Source organism: Corapipo altera, unplaced genomic scaffold (genome assembly GCF_003945725.1).
Source record: "Corapipo altera isolate COAL_440 unplaced genomic scaffold, ASM394572v1 60, whole genome shotgun sequence".
Classification (NCBI taxonomy): domain Eukaryota; kingdom Metazoa; phylum Chordata; class Aves; order Passeriformes; family Pipridae; genus Corapipo; species Corapipo altera.
Genome location: NW_020884912.1, coordinates 7,510,627 through 7,529,535, shown reverse-complemented (window position 1 = coordinate 7,529,535; position 18,909 = coordinate 7,510,627). Strand labels below are relative to the sequence as shown.

Sequence of the window (18,909 nt, the reverse complement as noted above, 5' to 3'; positions counted from 1 at the left end):
TCTTACTTGGTTGAAATCATTAGACAGGTGACTGAATGCAGAGAAGCAGGGACAAGCAGACCAGCAAAGTTTTACTGCTGACAGAGCTGCTTTCCACAAAGTTTTGCAGATAAATGAGGAAGAGGAAATGGTACTGCAGTTAAGTAGTAGTCCTATGTGCAGAGGGACATGGAGGAATCACTGCTGGGGAAGCAGTCATATGAAGTGCAACACTAACAGCCCTTGACTCTCCAGAGTCCTGATCACTTGTCTTTAGGAGTACTTGAGGAAGATGTTTCCTTGAGGGGGATTGTTGGGTTGCCTGCAGGATCAGGATGGAGTAAGGAAACATGGTAGGGTTTATCCTTCACATTCACGGGGGGGGGGGGGGGAGGGGGAAAGAGTACCCAATCTATGGGGTCAGCCAGGGACCAGAAGTGGGAAAGGATCCCTCTTGGCATGATACTGTTGCCTGCAGTGTAACTTTGAGCTTCCTGCATAGCACTTGTTGTTGTTTTTGTTTTTCCCATTTTGGATTATGGGGGTGTTCTCAACTTCTGTTGGAATTCTCAAGAGATGTGCACTCAAGTCAAACCTGAGAACTGAAGGATGTGGGCCCTCACCGTTGGTGTGTTTGTTGCAAGCAGTAGTGACTGTACAAATGGGTAAAAGCAAACAACCCACAAAGCCCATGTCAATAGAACTATCTACCCTGCTCACTCCCAGAAAGAATCCTTCTTTTCTTTCTTTCATTTCCGAAGCTGGAATTTTAGGTTAATCTTGCCTTCTGCATCTGCTCCAGCAAATTTCTCAGTAATAGGTTCTGCCTGAGAACTCAATTTCTGATATTGTCCCTGCCCCATTTGTCTGCTGCCTGCTAATGTTTTTAGTTTAAGCCGTCTTTTTGGCTGTGACGCCACTTCAGATGTGACGGTGCAACAGGGCGCCTTTTCTGACTGCAGCATCTTGCCTAGGCTTGCTGACTGAAGTGATGTTTGGTGCCACTGCAGAATAGAGTGTCCCTGAAAAAGTATGTTTGACTTTGTCTCCATCTGTCCTATAAAGCCAAGATGGCTGATTTTCAGCTGATGGATTGCCAAAGGTTCAGGAGAGGAAAAAAGCCAGAGGAAGCTCAGAAAAGTAGATTTCCCTCAAATTTGAAAGGCAAGGAAACACTTTCGTTTGCTCAGGTGGGGTAAAGATCTTTCTGGAAGATGTGGAATGGAGTGATTATGTAAAGGAGAGCTGTCTGGAGGGAAGACCTTTTGTCAAGATAGGAGGCAGGATGTGCTTGAGGCTCTCACTGTGCATGATAATGTTGTCAAGGGTGAGATTCCTGCTGAGGGTCTGGGGTTGGTCTGCTGAAGACACTACTTCAGGGGAGCTACAGTCCCTGATGCTGCTGTCAGTGTCCCACCTGCTCAGAGAGATCTTACTGTCTGCATATCGAGCAGAGCTGAAGGTGTGACCAGAGAGGTGCTTCCATTGTCTGCATTATGGATTCACCTGAAGGTGCAACTCTTGATGTGGTCCTCAGCACCCTCACACAGTAGTCAGCCACAATTGCTGACGCTGCTCTCACTCTCCCAACTGCACAGGGATCTTTTCTCTCTGTCCATTGTTCAAGGCAGAGATGGAGTTGCAGATGACTTCCATGTTCTCTATTTCCTCACAGGTTGGGAAGTCCCTGGCATTGTTTTCACATTCCTAGCTGAACAGGGAGCTTTTCCTCCTGTCCACAAGGCTGAGCTGCTCTTATTTCCTGGGGAGGCAAACTGCAGAGTGAAAGTAGAGCACCTGAAATACAAAGAGAAATGAAGTCCTGGGGCTGTTCAGCCTTGAACTGAGAGGGTTCAGGGGCACCTTACAAATGTGTATAAATAACTATGACAGGTGTAGAGCAGATGGAGCTAGGCTCTTCTCAGCGCTGTCCAGTGGAGACAATGGACACAAGTTGAAATACAAAGGAATTACGTTTAAACATTAAACCCCATCTTTTTTCCTGTGAGGATGGTCAAACACAGGAACAGATTTTTCAAAGAGGTTGTGTATTCTCTGTGCTTGGAGATACTCATAACCTAACTGGACTTGGTCCTGATTAGCCTACTGTAGCTAACCCTGCTTTAAGGAAGGGGGTTGAACTAGGCTGTCTAGAGGTCCCTTTCCGCCTCAGCTATTTGTGATATAAGTGCACATTTTACCAACCTTCACAATCCTATTCTTCAGTAAATAGATTATGTACAAATAATAGCACTATGTTATGTCTTCATGTACCCCACACAGCCATAATTGGAAAAATGCTTTTCCCTAGTTGTGAGATCAGAAATAAGTCTTGAGTATATTAAGGAAAAACTGTTGCCCCATTGAGGCTTATGTGTCTTTGGGAGGCAAGGCTCACACAGTGCTGAGTTATTCGTGCTAAACTTGCTGTGTTATTTGCTGCAGTTCTGATTTCCTAACAAGGTGGAGCAGTGAGAACAGCACTACTGCTTGGTGACTGAAGGAGAGAGACGTAGGGTGTTTTATAACTGGTGAGGAGATAAAAAGGCTGAGCAAGTTTGTTCTGAGCAGATGTAGTAAGAGGCAAGGATTCTGTTATGTTTGTGTGTGTACAGCATGAAGACAATAATACCACTTGGACTTTCTGTAATTGACTTTTAAAGGTTTATGACTGTATTTAGACCTGTCCTACTATTTTTTTAATTTAATTTTGAGAACTGATAGCCTTAGTTGTATTTCAGGTTACCTCATTACTATAACCTACACTGTTCAGCATTTGAAACTTGGAAAATTATTAGTATTTCTTAAAAGATTGATTGGGAAAAACAAACAAACAAACAAAAAACTAGTCCTCATTCAATAAATATTTTGTACAGGAATAAAATCTCCTAGTAACATAAATCACTAGGGTCATCCTGTATGCTGTTGAAAAACAGCATACTTCTAAATCTAGAAATGTGAAAAATGTCTCACTTATGACAACTCTTTCCCTATAATTCATTTTTTCAGGCTGCTACACCTTCCTCTTCTTCAGATAAATTGGATTCCTTCCCAGGTGTGTCAGAGAAAACCCAGACTCCCACAGTGTCCCCAGAGAACATCACTGAAGGTGGGGTCATGTTACTTCCCACTAACACTGTGCCATCTGAGCCCATGCAGCAGTTCACGCCACCTGCTACTGCTGCTAAAGCAGGTAATGTTTTGACATAGCTGGAGATCTGAGGGGTTTCTGCAGGTTGGACTGCGACTGGGGGTGGCTTTACTGCTGTCAGGTTTCCACCCCGTTGTTAGTATGAGCTTGTTCTTTATCCAAATGGTACATAATCCCAATTTAAGCCTGTAGACCTATGGTAACACTGCAAACCCCAGATCTTTAGCCAGTTACTTCTGTGGCAAAACTCTGACCAAGTCCATCATTAACGGGAAATTACAACTCAAGCAAATAAAGCAAAGTAAAAAGCAGAGATTAAGACTGTCTTTTTAAATGGGTTAATTTTTATAGTTGGCGAGCAATACCTGAGACTTTCTGAAGTTTTGGAATAGTCTCTTCTAACCATATGGTTATTTTTGTGTCTTCAGAACATTGATCCCTCTCAGAAACTCTCCAGTAGGCTTCCCACTATCTATAGTTGTCAGATAACATGCAGCAGCATAAGTGGGACCTGAGGAAGCTCAGCCCTTAGTAGAGGAGAGGCCTAGCCCTTAGCAGGGGAGAATATGGCTTCCTCATCCTGGGAAAAGAAAGTTTTGCTGCAGTTTCAAAACGGCGAGGAGGCTTATCACACTCCAGCTGCAGAGCAAAAGTTTCTATTTTGAAAAGGATGTTTAGCCACTACGTCCCCTGTAGCTGTGTTAAATTCTGTGTGTATGTTAGTGTCTCCTCTCTCCTGCTGAGTTTTCCCTGGGCACCCTGACAAAGGGTTAGAAGGACCACAAGAAGCAGAAAAGCACAGATGTGTGTTTTTCTGCGCTCCTGATGCACCAAGGGATAGGGAGAGCTAAGCCCTTTGCTTCCTGGTAGAGCAAGTCTGGTTTGGGACATTCTTGCCAAATTGCAACCTGCCAGGCAGCATAGCAGTAGAAGGTAACAGGAAGAGATGAGCTACAAGAGATCCCTCTCCAAGACAGTGGATCATCTTACCATTGACTGTTGACTAGGCAGCTCCTCCTCCTCCTTCACAAGAGGAGGTTGAAGGGGACTCAAAAAGTAGCTTGGAAGAAGAAGCTGAAGGGAAGGTTGTGATGAATCTCACCGTAGCTACTGCTTTATACAGGGATTGCCTCAAGTTTGTGTGTTCTCAGCCAATGACAGTTCCTCCTTCTCTCCTTTGGTCATCACCCTCTTCTAGCCATTTTATTCTCCTCTCATGTGGAGTTCCAAGTGCAAACTTCCACTCCAGAACTGTCCAGGGCAGCTCCCGTGATCAGTTGTGGAGCCTTGGGTGCCTTTAACTAGCAGTGACAGAAAGTGTGCTGCCAGGGTGGCCTCTTCACCTCATCCATTTTTAAGCTCATCAGCTGCCACTGCTGAGTAGCCTCTTGCTCATCTATTCCAAGTTTGTAAGTTGGATGTTTATACACTCGTGAATGTTGCCTTTTGGAGAACCTCTGTTCTGTGGTTTCCCAATATTAAAAGGAAGACATTTAAAACCTTTGAAATTCAGGTCTATGGGAACTTTACTGAAGTTGTGCTTTAGTATGTTTCTGTTGGGGACTGTGTTTGTGTACTTAGGCATTTTTTGGAAGAGGAAAGAGTTTTCACAGACGAGAACTGGATAGCAAAGGGATTGAGTGTGCAGTTCATTTACCCTGCTATACAAGTGCAGTTTTTAAAAGGGACACTGAGATGGACATTGGAGCATGACATACAAGTGCCACACATAGAAGCAGTGCTTCTTGGTGAAAGACAGTGTGATATTTAGTTCTAGTATGAGCTATGTTACTTTATTTAATGATATTTGTTCTAGTGCAAATAGCCTTTTTGTCTTCTCTGGTATTTTTTAAATTCCTGCATTTCTATCCAATTACTGATAAAAATATGTCATTCTTTATGTAGAGCAATGTTACCTGTGATGTACTGGAATAATCAGAATACTTTTCTCTAAAACAGAAGTAGGGAAAATGACACTTCATAGATGGGGAAGAAGAAAAACTTTGGTTTGGTGGAAGATGAGGGAACCACAGTTATGAATATAGTAGATTATTATTTTGCTGTGCATGAGGAATTTTTTTTAATTATTCTTGCTTGTTCCCTATAGAGTGTTTGTCAAATTTTAATTAATCAATTGGAAATAATATTTGAAGATACTAAATTTATATCAATTCCATCTGTTATAACATAGTGTACTTGTTCTGTCTTAGATACAGTAAAAGAACTTATTGTGTCTGCTGGAGATAACATACAAGTGATGCTACCAAAAAATGAGGTTGAGCTGAATGCCTTTGCTGTCCCACCACCATCTACAGGTGAGTTGAGTAGCCTTGGTATACAAGGAGATGCACACACTACCAACCTGTAAATGCAGACAAGTTCTGAGTTATGTGAACATCTGCACCTTAGGATAAAACAATTCTCCTCATTTCCTACTGCTACCTCTTTTGTGGCTCCAACTGCAGAGAGGATTTTCTCCTTTGGATTTTAAGGATGAATTTTTTTAACCGACTTTTATTTTCAGAACCTAAACTCATTAGCAAGAGGGTTCAATAAAAAGCCTGTAGTTTCTGCTAAAAGATGATGTGGCCCAGTTTATAGCATCTTACTGTAAAATGGGAGGGAAGTGGGGAAAGTAAGTTTTGAATGCAACATTTACCTTAAAACTGCCAGCTTTTGAATTACAGCAGCAATTAATACATATTTCATAGGCAGCTGTGTAAAACATGTTTACTTCATGTGAAGCTCGTTTTTGTGACGAAGGTTATTTGTGAAGTCCATTACATCCTTGCTGCTTTACCAAGTTGCAAGACACTGGATATTCAACATGGATTCATACTGCTTCATTTTGAAGGCTTAAAGAGCAGCAGTCATGATTTCCTACTTTAGCGTTTCATCTGATGGATGGTGAACTTGATTTCTTTTGTTTTCTTATCTTGAAGGCAGAACTGATCACTCTTACACTGTGTTGTTGTTCTTAGAAACAGCTTACACCTATGAGTGGAACCTTATCAGCCACCCTGCTGACTACGGTGGTGAAATGGAGCACAGGCACAGCCAGACTTTGAAGCTCTCTCATGTAAGTGAGCTGTAAGCTCAGGCTCATTGTGTCTGTGTGGTCCTTTCACAGAATTGTAACCTGTGGGGAAAGGCACCTTGATTCAAGGAGTTCAAATGACCTCAAGTCATCTGGAATCTCTTCACCTGTGCATGTCACCAAATCTATGCAAGATTAGAAGTGTCTTTTTTAGCGTGCTCTAATAATTTTCTAAATAGAGAAAAAATTCCTAAGTGTTTGCTTCATATTCCCCACTTCCAGGCAGTGACTACTGGTCTTTTGTGAATGTGTTTATAAAAGTAACTTGAGGATTCAGATATCCAGATTTTTCTCTGTTTACAATATGATTGTCAGATTTATGCATACTGCTTTTGGATAATTCAATATGTAACCCAATTTGTTTTGTGTTTGTCTCAGTTATCAGTGGGACTTTACGCCTTCAAAGTGACAGTTTCTGGTGTAAATGCCTTTGGTGAAGGTTTTGTAAATGTCACAGTCAAACCAGGTAAGTCAGTTGGCTGAAATAATTAATTTTTTCAACACAAGTAGTTGTACAGCATGCTTATCTCCTCATGCATATCTGTTACTGTTTGTCAAGGACATCTGGCAGTCCGGTCATGCTGACATGTTTCATGTCTTGGTGTCTATAAAGGGTCCTAAGGAAGTAGAGCTAAGGAGCTCGCTCACTGTGTTTAAGTGCTTTCTGGTCTTTCACCCTCCTCAGGCAAAGCCCGAGATAGCATCATGTCACCTTTTATGATTCCTTCTCCAGTACAGCAATTAGGCACTGATCTGACTCTATCTACAAATTACAGTGCATGGGTCTGATCTGAATTATACCTGTTCAAAGCAGCTGCAGTGGAAGACTGCTGTGTCAGCACACTGCTATTCAATAACCTTTTCTCTCCCTTGTCCGAAAAGGACAGCAGATGCCGCTGCAAAGCTGTCTGATCTGGATTTAATCACTGGGGACTGTTGATCTGTAGACTTAACATTAGTTTTGCCTGGGCTCTCACTCATATTTTTTTTTCTTCCCCTCGTCTTTCTCACAGCCCTCAGAGTTAACCAGCCACCTGTCGCTGTTGCTTCCCCCAAAGTGCAAGAAGTTTCTTTGCCTACAACTTCCACCTTCATCGATGGCAGTCGTATGTATTGGACCCTCCTGTGTTTATATCCTGTATTTTTAATATACAGTTATGACATTATTGTTTGTCAGTTATAAGTGGAATTGCTTCTTCTCACTCTTCTCAGAAGTTCCCTGATAAATCATAATTTATTTTGGAGATTTGAGTCCAGTTATAAATTATTTTAATAAATTTAAAACATCATGAAATGCAACCTTTCACTTGGAGATTGAGATGCAATGTGTCAGGGGCTGCTGTGTCCAAACAGCAGCTACTCTTACAGCTTCTTCTGTGCCAGTACAGCTGGGGCCTTGGTAGAGAGCTGTCACATAGGGTGTGATGAGATGTTGTAATTATATTCATAGTTACTGAGAGTAGACAAGTTGGAATGTGCAATCTGAGACTGAATTTTTATTTTTTTTATCCATGTGTGTGAAAAATTGTTTCAAAAAATTGTACCAAAGTTAACTTGGAATCTGTGGTTTATGAAGCCTTTTCAAATGTACTTGAAGAGAGAGGTGTAGAAAACCAGTAAGAGATGAGTGCATGAAAGACTTTAGCATTCATTTCCTCAATTGCTACAAGAAACTGATATGTTTTTCTTTAATGCATGTAGAAAGTATAGATGACATGAAGATTGTGAGTTACCACTGGGAAGAAATTAAAGGTCCCTTGCGAGAGCAGAAGGCATCTGCTGACACACCTGTCTTGCACTTGTCTAACCTTGTTCCTGGAAACTACACTTTCAGGTACCTGCACAGATGCTTTCCTTGGGGGCTTTAATTATTTCTGTGATGTCAGCTAAATGCTTGTTTCCCTTTGTGCTCACATCTACCTCCTCAAACAGAAAAATTCATTTTTCTTCTGCATGTTGTTACCCTTCATTTTGCACAGAGGAGAGACTTAGGGAGCAGTTTTATTAAAAAGTGCTTGGCAGTGGTTTTGTGATACCAGCATAGTGATACTTTTTAGCACAAAGTTATGTAAATTAAATACCTCCCACTTTCAGCAATAACAACTGTGACAAAACTCTTTTTATTACTTTTTTCCCCAGTTTAGAAGATAGCTAGTGCCCTGAGATGAAATTATGCAGTCAGGGTGTCAAAGTCATCCCCTGAAGGGTGGTGGCAGACAGAATAATATTGGCAGACTGATCCTCGCAAGACATTGTTATGTACTGATTTTACTGAGACTTATTCTGTTCTTCATAAGAGTCTTTGCTCTGCTACTGATTTCCTCTATTTATGCACTGCTGAAGCTGGGTTTTGTCCACACAATGGAAGCAATGTTTGTGGTTTGGGGTGCTTAATGAAAATCAAAGTCCCTTTTCTGAACTTTTTAACTTGTCTTCACAGAGGCAGACTTCACACTTCCCAGCTTGTGTTCTTTGGCTACCAGTCAATACATTGTATATCAGTGAAGCATCAGCAGAATGTCGAAGCCATCATACATTAAATGTGGTGGTTTGCATAAGCTTCACCAAAAGTTCTATAGCTTCTGCTTTCATTCTGTGTTCTTTACTGGAATTATTCCATATTGTACAGCAGCAGAAATTAGTGTGAATTTTTTTCCATATTAAAAAAGAGCTTTCTTGCAAGTAATACTTTTAAGTGTGTTCCAAACCTAAGGAATTAAGAAATTAATTGTTATATCTCTGCACCTTTGAGGGAGGCTGACTAGATCAGTATGTTCTAGTTGACAAGAAATTAGCTGGTCAACAAAATCCCGTTCTCTTGATATGCATGGATGTGCACGCATTGCAAAAAGTATGTGTTGCCTAATGACAGAACTAATGAGCACTAGTTTTGTTCCCACTCAGGTTCCCTTCCATGTGGTCAGCTGTCTGCAGTTTTCACAACAGAGGAGGATTAGAGATTAGTCAGTTACCGCACTGTGGAGGGCAGGTTTCATCCCCTTCAGGTGTCTGCAACAGTCTCATTTTAAGATGATTTGGTTTTGTGTTTCTGGGAGGCAGTAATGTCTGAATTTTTTTAAACCCTGTACTTTTTTAGTTTTGTGACTTGATATTGATATTAAACTCTATTAAAGTTAGTGTGCCACGAAGAAATAAGAAGTTAGGATCTACTGCTGTGCTATAAGTAGAGCTTTTGAAAATCCAAAGCAGTTCTAGTTATAGATGTTGACAGGGACTGTTTCACTATGACTGATGAATGAAATCCCTGGTTTTTACTGAGTACGTTTTTAAGAGTTTACAGTGAAATCTGTTTGAAATCGGTGAAGCTGCCATTGACTGCAGGCAGAGGGTTTCATCTGGGATCCAGAATAGCTAGGCTTTTTTTTTTTTCCCAAATGTTGAAAGCTCTGTTTGTAAGCAGTTTTCTGAATTTCTTTCCTATCTTAGTTGAGGAATGAGTGTGTCTGAAGGAGAAGTTTGTATCATCTAATCAGTGTCTCTGGTTTATGTAGTGTATGAAAAACTACCAGAAAAAATAAGTCTTTGAATTTAGATCTTGGCAGAAGTCATCTTAACAGATACTGGTTTTCTATTATAGACTCACAGTGATTGATTCAGATGGAGCAGCCAACTCCACCATTGCTTTTCTGGCTGTCAACAAACCAGTGGATTATCCACCTATTGCTAATGCAGGACCTAATCAGGCAGTCACCTTGCCCCAGAACTTCATCACACTAAATGGAAACCAAAGCAGTGACGACCATGAAATTGTCAGCTATGAGTGGTCCCTCAGTCCCAAAAGCAAAGGCAAGGTTGTAGCAATGCAGGTATGTCAATTTCTCCTTGCATAGGATTAGAAAGCTCTTTTATTTTTACCTCTAACATGAGCAAACACATACCTGAGTAACTGCTCAGAAGCACTGAAATATCTGGAATGATGTTACTCTTTTTTTTGTTGTTGTTGTCGTCCTCTTAGATGTATTCAGCTCTTATTTTAGATACTACTTTTAATTCCTGATCATAATTGTTTTCATTCTGTAGGTCCAACCAAACACTGTTATTTGTTCCCTGGTGGTTTGAAAATATATCAAGTTCACATTGTCTGTTCTTGAACCTGCTTCACAGGTTCCCATCTTCTGAGGTGCTGGGCATACTGAAAACTGGTTAGGAGAGAATGTGGGGATAGTCAGAGTTTTCTTGCAATGCTTTCTCCTGGAGAGAGTAGAACTCAAATGGAAACCTGATCTTCTGAATTGACATGAAAGATGACAAGACCTTTTGGCAGTGTTATGTAGCCATGCTCTGTGATGGGTTTTTGTGCTCACTAAAACATGGATTTCCATTGAGGGTTTATGGAATGTATTCCCTTATTTTCATGGCTGGGGTTTTTCTGGAGGGTTTTTTTTGGTTTGGTTTGTTGTGGGTTTTTTTAATCTGAGAAAAGCTAATAAATTTTTTAATGGACTTGCACTCAGTAAGTTGGAGATTCTTACAGCTCTGTAGGCAGTTGAGGTAATTAATGTAATGTAATGAAGCCAACTGAAACTGAGAAGCCATTTTTTATGTGAGACGTGATTTCTGCTATGTTGGTAAATGCTTTAGGCCTTCAGAACTGGGAAGAGATTACTTTGTAGATCTGTTTAGAAAAGGAATAATATTGATGCAAACCTATACTGTAGAGGCAATTACAGAATTAAGGAAGGACTTGCAGCATTATGACTTATTTCTGTTCATTCACCAAGAAAAAAAACTTCCCTAAAGCATCCATGGAAGCAACTTACAGTTTTTGACAGCTTTTCAACCTTAAAACAACCTTCCTGAGAGAAGGGAATGACTGCTTCAGATATCCAGTGGATTCACTGGGTATTTAATGTGGAAATGCAAGTGCATGTTACAGTTTCTTTTCAACAGACTAGTAATCTTTTTCATGTGCCTAAAGCTGAGGATCACAGAGTTGTAGAATGGTTTGGGTTGGACGGGACCTTGAAGATCATCTAGTTCCAAACTTGCTGCCATGGACAGGGATACTTTCCACTAGATCAGGTTGCTCAAAGCCCCATCCAGCCTGGCCTTGAACACTTCCCAGGGATGGGACATCCACAGCTTCTCTGGGCAACCTGTTCCAGTGCTTCACTACACTGAGTAAATAATTTCTTCAAATATCTAAGCTAAGCCTGCCCTCTTTCAGTTTGAAGCCATTCCCTCTTGTCCTGTCACTATCTGCCTATATAAAAAGTCCCTCTCACTCCTTTTTTTAAGCCCCCTTTAAGTACTGGAAGGTGCTATAAGGTCTCTTCTGCAGGCTGAACAACCCCAACTCTTCTAGCCTGTTTTCATAGGAGAGGTACTCCAACCCCCTGATCTATCTTCATGGCCCTTCTCTGGACCTGTTCCAGAGGATGCTGGTCTCTGATGTGGTATCCATTGTTAAAATGCTGATTAGTTAATAGTTCATCAAGTCCCTTAGTTCTCATTATCATCTTTGTCCAAAAAACCCCCCAAAGGTAATTGTATTGTGTTTTGTTCTTCCCCATGTGAGAGATGCCACGAATGTTCATTTTATTAGAAAAAAGACCTATAGCTGGGCCGAGTCATTTTATGAGCTTACATAGATATCAGCTAATAGTTCTCGAAGAGTAAACTCAGGACAGAGTTGTCTTGTTTGATATGGTTTTTTTCTCATAAACCTGTCTTTCTGGGTTCAATTCTGATTTTGCGTTTAACAATCTTTATAAATATTAACAAATGTCAGGATGTTTGTTTTCAAAATATCCCTAAGGAAATGTAATGAGCTATAGGAATTTTCATCAGTGTTTAATTTCCTGATTGAGAATTACTGTTGTTCAGAAATAATGCTATAATTATACCAGCAGGAGAAAGTAGGATTTATTGTCTATAGTTATTTCTCTGGGTTTGGTAGGGATAGTTGCAATCGTGAACACATTACATCCATCTGTGCACGAAATTTTAAGCCTCCTCTTTGTCTGCAAGGTGCTCAAAGTGTTGCTCAAACACCGTATTTATGAATTAAAACATTTTTTTCCCTCACATTTGCTCTGTAAGACCTTTCATTATCCATGAACACTCCTGTTTTATCTCATGCTCTGTCTTCACAAATGCTGTGAAGGGAGTGCGGACGCCGTACCTCCAGTTATCTGCAATGCAGGAAGGAGATTACACGTTTCAGCTGACTGTCACAGACTCTGCGAGGCAGCGGTCCACGGCTGAGGTCACACTCATTGTGCAGCCTGGTAAGTCACCTGCAGGCACCTCTGGGGTGGGCCAGCCCAATGCCTTAGCACTATTTTCCAGTGCCTTATGTCCCCACACTGCAGGGATGTCTGCTATCCCTGCATCAAGGACTCTTCCACCTCTGTTTTCTGTCAAAGTAGACAGTTAAAACAAGTGTAGAATTATAAAAGTCCAGGTGGTGATCCTGAGGGCTCACACCAGCCTGATTGTGTAAGGTTACCTGCACAGAGATCTGTTTAAATGCTTCTAAAAGCTAAATTGTAGGTCTTCAGTTTAATGTCCTACAAAATCTGTTTTGAAAGCTGTTGTGGAGGTTTGACCTCAAAAATATCTAATTTCCAAGCTCCCCCACAATTTGCCTCAATGCAAGAGAGAGAAGGTTTCAGAGAGGCACAACTCAGCATGAGGAAATTATATCAAAATTTATTACTAACACAATAAATACTATAGAAACTAAAAAGCAAATAAATACACAGTATTAATACAATCTCTACCACCCCTGGGGGTCCTCCCACATCAGTTCAGAAGGAAAACCTCCAGGGCGATAGCTGAAGTCTCTCTCATTGGGGTATTGGGGAAGGGGTCTTTTGCACCCCCACCAGCTCCTCGGTTTCTGCTGAGGTCTCTTCCTGGACTGCAAAGGAACATTTGCTTTACCAGGTCTTCATCATGAGGTCCAGGGAATCAGCTTTGAGTCCTTTCTCCCTGGTTCGTGAAGGTTCCTCCCAGAGAGTAAGATGTTCACTCTTTCCTCTCCAGGTTGCAGGGTTTCTGGGTCTTGCTCAGTTTTTTATACCCCAAATAGTTTTCACCGAAAGTCCTTATCCAGAAAAAGCCTGCTTGTTTTGGCTTCTCTCTGTTCCAGCTGCTGCATCAGCTCAGGTTCCACATGTCACAGGGAGGCATTCCTCCCCACCACATTCCTCCTCCCCGCTTTCCTCCTTTGGTTTTTGGCTGCCCCCACCCAAACTTCATGTAGAGCCTCCTCCGAGCCCCTTGGCCCATCTCTCATTGCTTCAGTCTCAGCTCAAGGTCGCTACCTCCCCCATCATTAGGGGGGGGCAGAAGGTAGCAGCGAGACTGCTTCTGTCTCTCTCCTCTGCCTGGAATTTTTCCATCTCTGTATGATTGCAACTGCTTCTCTGGCTCCGGACCACCCCTCGGCCCATCTCTGGCTTGGCTCTAATGCCTCACCTGCCTGCCGGGGGAAGAGGGCTAGCTCCAACCCCCTGGCTGGCCTCTCAAGTCCATGCCACCACCTCTCCTGGGCAGTGGGGGGAAAAGCCCCCTAGCCTTTGGCCACAGCACCTGATTCAGTTTCAATACTGTCCTGGGCTCCCCGCAGCCCAGCTGGGGGGGGGAAGAGAGGGCCTGGCCCCCTGCAAGGGGCCCACAGGCCTCTCTCCTCTCACCTCATGACTCCGAATCTCTCTCTCACACTGCCAACAACTTCCTTCCAGCTGTTGTAATATCCTAATTTCACAGGGGCGAAAAACAGCTCAGATTGGTCCCACATCAGAAACTCACCTGGGACCAACCACTTCCAGCCCCCCCCCAGGGGGGGTCTCAAACCACCACAACTGTTCAGAGTATCAATTTAGTTTTCTTATTGTTGTGCAGTTCTTGTGCAAGAGTCCTTGTGTGGTTTGAATTCTCACCAGAATTACATTGTGTTTTCTAAGGAAAAGTGTCAAGCAAGGAGTTTTCAAAAGCTGTATCTTTCAAATGCTTGTTTAGTTTTGGGAGCCAAGAGATGAATGAGCCCAAATGGTCCAGGCCTCATGAGATTTATTTTTTTTTAATACCTTTTCTGTTTGTAACATATTTGCCTACTACATCCAAAGTGTTCTTTTCTGCCAACGTGAAGGTTTCACATTCCACCACAGGGCAATGTTTTATCTTCCTGTTGTTGCTTAATAAATATCTTTTTTGTAGATGATCCCTTCTGGCACAACTTTACAGTGGGCATTTACTGCAGAAATCAAGAATGTAAATTGGAAGTACAGTGTGTGGTGGTGCCTTTAAGACCTGCTATAGTGTGGAACTAGAAAGATGCTATTGCTGAAGTCAGGCCTAAGGGCAAATAAATACCCAGGAAAGTGGCAGCATTGCCAGTTTTACCATGCCACAAAAGCAGAGGCTAAAGACAGAATAACAGGTTACATGTTTTTGCACTAAATCCTCAAAGGCTCTGAACTGGCATTAAGTTGGTGGCATCATGCTGACCTTGAGCAGCAGAAAACACAGGTCAGTATCTTCTTTGAGGGCAAAGAACCAAGTGAGAGGTTTTGAAAGAGATGGAGCAGTAGGACTACGAGAATACCCCACCACTCCTGTTATGTAGCATTTCATATAATGCATTGAGCATGCAGCAAAATTTTTGGGAGTGTGACTGTGCCTGCAGTGCAAAGGGGAAGTATTTGCTGTGGTATTTGGCTTGTTGCAGAGCTAATCTCTCCTACCTGCTGGTTCGTGCATGTTATATTTGTGATTTGTGCCTAGAGAGCCAATATATCAATTCTTTAATAAAATATTCTGTGTAAAATCTTCCCTCTGATTGGAAAGGCTTGCCAGTGACTACATAGCAAATGTCATACACTGAATATTATTTTGCAGAAAATAACAGTCCTCCAGTAGCAGTGGCTGGCCCTGACAAAGAATTGACCTTCCCAGTAGAAAGTGCTACACTGGATGGAAGCAAAAGCCAAGATGACCAAGGCATTGTCTTCTATCATTGGGAAAATATCAGGTATCTAGAGATTTTGCTAATCTCCAATAAAATAGAGAACAAAATGAAAGTGTTTAGAGTCTCTTATGCAATTGTGTTGGGTGATACACTGTTTGGGAATTGCTTTCAGGACCTTCCCACTTGGGTGGTAATAGGGTAAGAAATAGTAATTTTAAGTTCAACTTGAAAAGCTTAGGCAACCTCTGTGTATGTTTTGCAATGTGTCATTTTGAGGCCTACTTTTATAAAATTAAGAAAAAATGAGAGGAGTTTCTGTGTCTCCTGTTTAAAAAGGAAGTAGCAGGCTTGGGTACCCTCCTGTAATATACAGAGTTTTCCCATTAGTGCTTAGAAGAACAAGGGTTTCTCAGTTCCTTGTTTATTGAATAATAAAGTAAATTGACAGTCACTTTATCCTGAACTTTCAGTAATGACTGACTAAAGCCGTCTTGAGTGATGATTGAAAATGTTCTACAAAAGTTTGTATGTTTATGTGCAAATCTAACCGATCCTTAATAAAAGGACAAGCTATTAGCTCATGCGAGCATCATACCTCATACAGGAAGAGGTCTGCTGGCAGCCAGTACATACTGTGAGTGGCTCTTAGAGCAATATCATCTGCATGCTCCCATGGAATAGTACAGTGGTGAGATTGAACTTTTGGAGTGCATTTTCTACTCTTCTTATAACTGGGTATGTGGTGCTTGCGTGCTTTGAATGCCTTGGAAAAAATGCATTTATGCATTCTCTAAGCTAAACCCGTGTCTCATATAGTTCTTTAGCCATCAGTGCTATAAAATAAAAGCAAATGGCATGAGCAGTGCTGCTGAACAAATGGTTTGGCTGGCTATGCAGGATTATTTTTCTGACATGTTTTGTTTCAGTGGACCAAGCTCTGTACAGATGGAAAATGATGACAAAGCAGTAGCAACTGTGACTGGTCTTCAAGTTGGTACCTATCGCTTCAGGCTGACTGTGAAAGACCAACAGGGCTTAAGCAGTGCATCTGTGCTATCTATAACTGTGAAGGAAGGTAAGTCTGGAAGGGAGGGAAGCCTTGTTGCTGTATCTTAGGATATGGTGGGCAGCTTGCCTGTTAATGCAATTGCTGACAGAATGTAAAGGAAATCAGAACAGAAAGTTATAATATATTTGTTGTCGTATTTCAGGGGTGTTCAGTAAGACTTGTCTGCTGTTCTGTAGTAAAGTAGTATTGTAAGTGACTGGCAGAATTAATTTTGTTTGCTGCAAGATATTTTAAAGTTCAATATATGCAAAATTAGTTGTAATAAAAATGTTCCAAATTAATATTGTTGACAATGATATGTCTACATCACTAAGAAGATACATTTTTATTTTATTTTTGAAGTTAAACTTTGAGCAGAAAAGCAGTTTTACTGTGGATTTTCAGTAACTTCCAAGAAGTGACATCTCAGTGAACCAATTTCCACTTAAAATTTTAGTATTAAGAGACCTGTTTTTTGGTTTGTTTTTTGTTGGGTTTTTTTGTTTGTTTGTTTGTTTTAATATAGAGGGAAACAGCTGCTGTGGTGTGGGGTTTCGGTGATTTGGGGTCTTTGTGTATTCGTTTTGTGTTTTTTTTCCCAACATGCATGCTGTGGAAGAGGCTTTACGATAATGATAGAATCATAGACTACTTTGGGTTGGAAGGGACCATAAAGATCATCTAGTCCCAACCACCTTGCCGTGGGCTGGGATACCTTCCACGAGACCAGGTTGCTCAAAGCCCTGTTCAACCTGGCCTTGAATACTTTGGGGTTGTGCTGACTTCAGCAGTAGCCCAGGATATGGTTGGCTTTCTTGACTGCAAGTGGACATGCTGGATCATTTTGAACTTCTTGTCAGCCAGCACCCCCAAGTCTTTCTCCTCAGAGCTGCTCTCAGTCCATTCGCTGCCCAACATGCACTTGAGCTTGGGATTGCCCTGACCCTTGTGCCTCTTCGAGAAGAAGCTGGACTTTGTTTTACCCATATGCATCATTGCTTGAACCATTTCAGAGTTTCAGTTAGGTGTTTAATTAGAAATACGTGGCAACAGCTCTGTCCAAATGTGTTTTATGGTCTCATTTGTGGTGTGAAGTGTAGCCACAGTATGTTTTGTCTACAGTCACAGGTTCAGTATTAAAAAGACTTAGTTTTCCAATAACCAAGTTTAGTCAACTGCTTTTATTTGAAAGAGACAAATCCCTTGTATCACAGAAAACTCTCTGGTGTTCTAAAGAATAGAGTTATAGCCAATGCCCTTGAGATGTGCCCAATATTGAATTATTTATCTCCAACTAATTATGTCCAGTGAGGTATTTCACTCAGCCCCACAGGTTGCTGGATCTCTCTCTTATCAGTTGTGTTCTAAAGAAAAGTCAGTGATGTCTGGTTTCTGGAAAGAGAGCATGTTTCTGTTTCTCTGGCTTTTTTTTTTGCCGTGCACCCAATGTGTGCCTTAATCTCACTGCTAATGGTAAGCAGTGAGAACTAGATTTACCCTTAAATTTCCTGATTGCCTAAATACAGGCATTATGAAGATATAAGTTCTTGCACAAGCTTCTACTGGGTAATAAGTGATTCTCCAGATGGAAAGATCCCAGCATGGTGACCTCATGCTGGGCCGTGTTTCTAAGTAGGTAGAAAATTTTTTTGCTCGACTGAGAAGATCTGATGCTTAAGTTATTGTGAGACTCTAAATAGAATATCCCACAGTTCTTTTTGAAAAAGATCTTTCTCCTCATGGTGCAGCTCTGCTTTTGTTAGACTGTAAAATTCTGAAGCCAAATTTTGTATACCCACTCATCCTTTCCCTGTAGCCTTAGCATAAGGTTGTGTTGTTATTGTCTGTAATTATCAGGTGAAGAATTGGAGTGTGGGTGTATTGGCAATGACAGGTCACATTTCTCATGTTTTGAAAGCAAATCCTTATCCTCCACTACTTTTGTGGCTAGAAAACAACAGTCCACCTCGGGCACATGCTGGTGGGAAACATGTTCTCGTGCTTCCAAATAACTCTGTTACCTTGGATGGCTCAAGATCTGCTGATGACCAGGGGATTGTGTCATATTTGTGGATTCGGGACGGTCAAAGCCCAGCAGCTGGGGTGAGTTTCTTGAGGGTTGTAATGAGTCAAATTCTGCTTTTGTTATTCATGTAATGTCATTGCAGCCAGAAGAGCAGGTGTGACTCATAAGATGCTGTGATGTATGGTGTTCTGGTTTGTCTCCCCTGCTCTCTGTAATGCTGTAGTTCAAGGGGGTTGTGATATTTTCAGTACAGCTAGAGAATATGATAGCTGAGGAAGAGCACTGCAGCAATGCAGACTTAGTTGGGAAAGACTTGAGACAGAAGAATAAAGCCGTGTCTCAGAGTAATTGCTAATGTGTTAGAGAGAAAAATCATCTGAAATCCAGCTATTCCAGAGGAGTAAGGATCTGAGAGAACAAGAAGTACTGATAAAGTCTAAGGGATCATGTCTGATACCAGATGAGGTAAAACTTGCTGTTTAAGATAAAAATAGTATTTGACGCTAGATGTGTAAATACCTTGCTTGGCAGACCATGGTGAATAGCCTGGGTCATTAGGGCAGAGGAGTCTGCTCTCTGAGACAGGCAGAAAGCAGAAATACCTCATGATAAACTGAAATTTATATGTGCTACTAAACCTGGATAACTTGTTTTCCCTATCTCACAAAGT

General features: G+C 41.5%; 1 protein-coding gene across 9 annotated transcripts in view; it reads left to right on the top strand.

Moving 5' to 3' along the window:
- KIAA0319 (KIAA0319 ortholog) overlaps window positions 1–18,909 on the top strand; it is a 58,345-nt gene that overhangs the window by 27,194 nt on the left and 12,242 nt on the right. For 8 of the 9 annotated variants that reach the window (XR_003529460.1, XR_003529463.1, XR_003529462.1 and 5 more), the window contains exons 4-14: window positions 2,989–3,172; window positions 5,341–5,445; window positions 6,112–6,209; window positions 6,606–6,693; window positions 7,241–7,333; window positions 7,929–8,061; window positions 9,826–10,054; window positions 12,355–12,478; window positions 15,096–15,228; window positions 16,092–16,240; window positions 18,165–18,316. Coding sequence is in view for 2 of the 9 variants with exons in the window: in XM_027654066.1 (XP_027509867.1) it covers window positions 2,989–3,172; window positions 5,341–5,445; window positions 6,112–6,209; window positions 6,606–6,693; window positions 7,241–7,333; window positions 7,929–8,061; window positions 9,826–10,054; window positions 12,355–12,478; window positions 15,096–15,228; window positions 16,092–16,240; window positions 18,165–18,316 (1,488 nt within the window). In the remaining 7 variants the exon portion in view is untranslated. The remainder of the gene's footprint in view (window positions 1–2,988; window positions 3,173–5,340; window positions 5,446–6,111; window positions 6,210–6,605; window positions 6,694–7,240; window positions 7,334–7,928; window positions 8,062–9,825; window positions 10,055–12,354; window positions 12,479–15,095; window positions 15,229–16,091; window positions 16,241–18,164; window positions 18,317–18,909) is intronic. The other variant, XR_003529464.1, reaches the window with a different exon arrangement.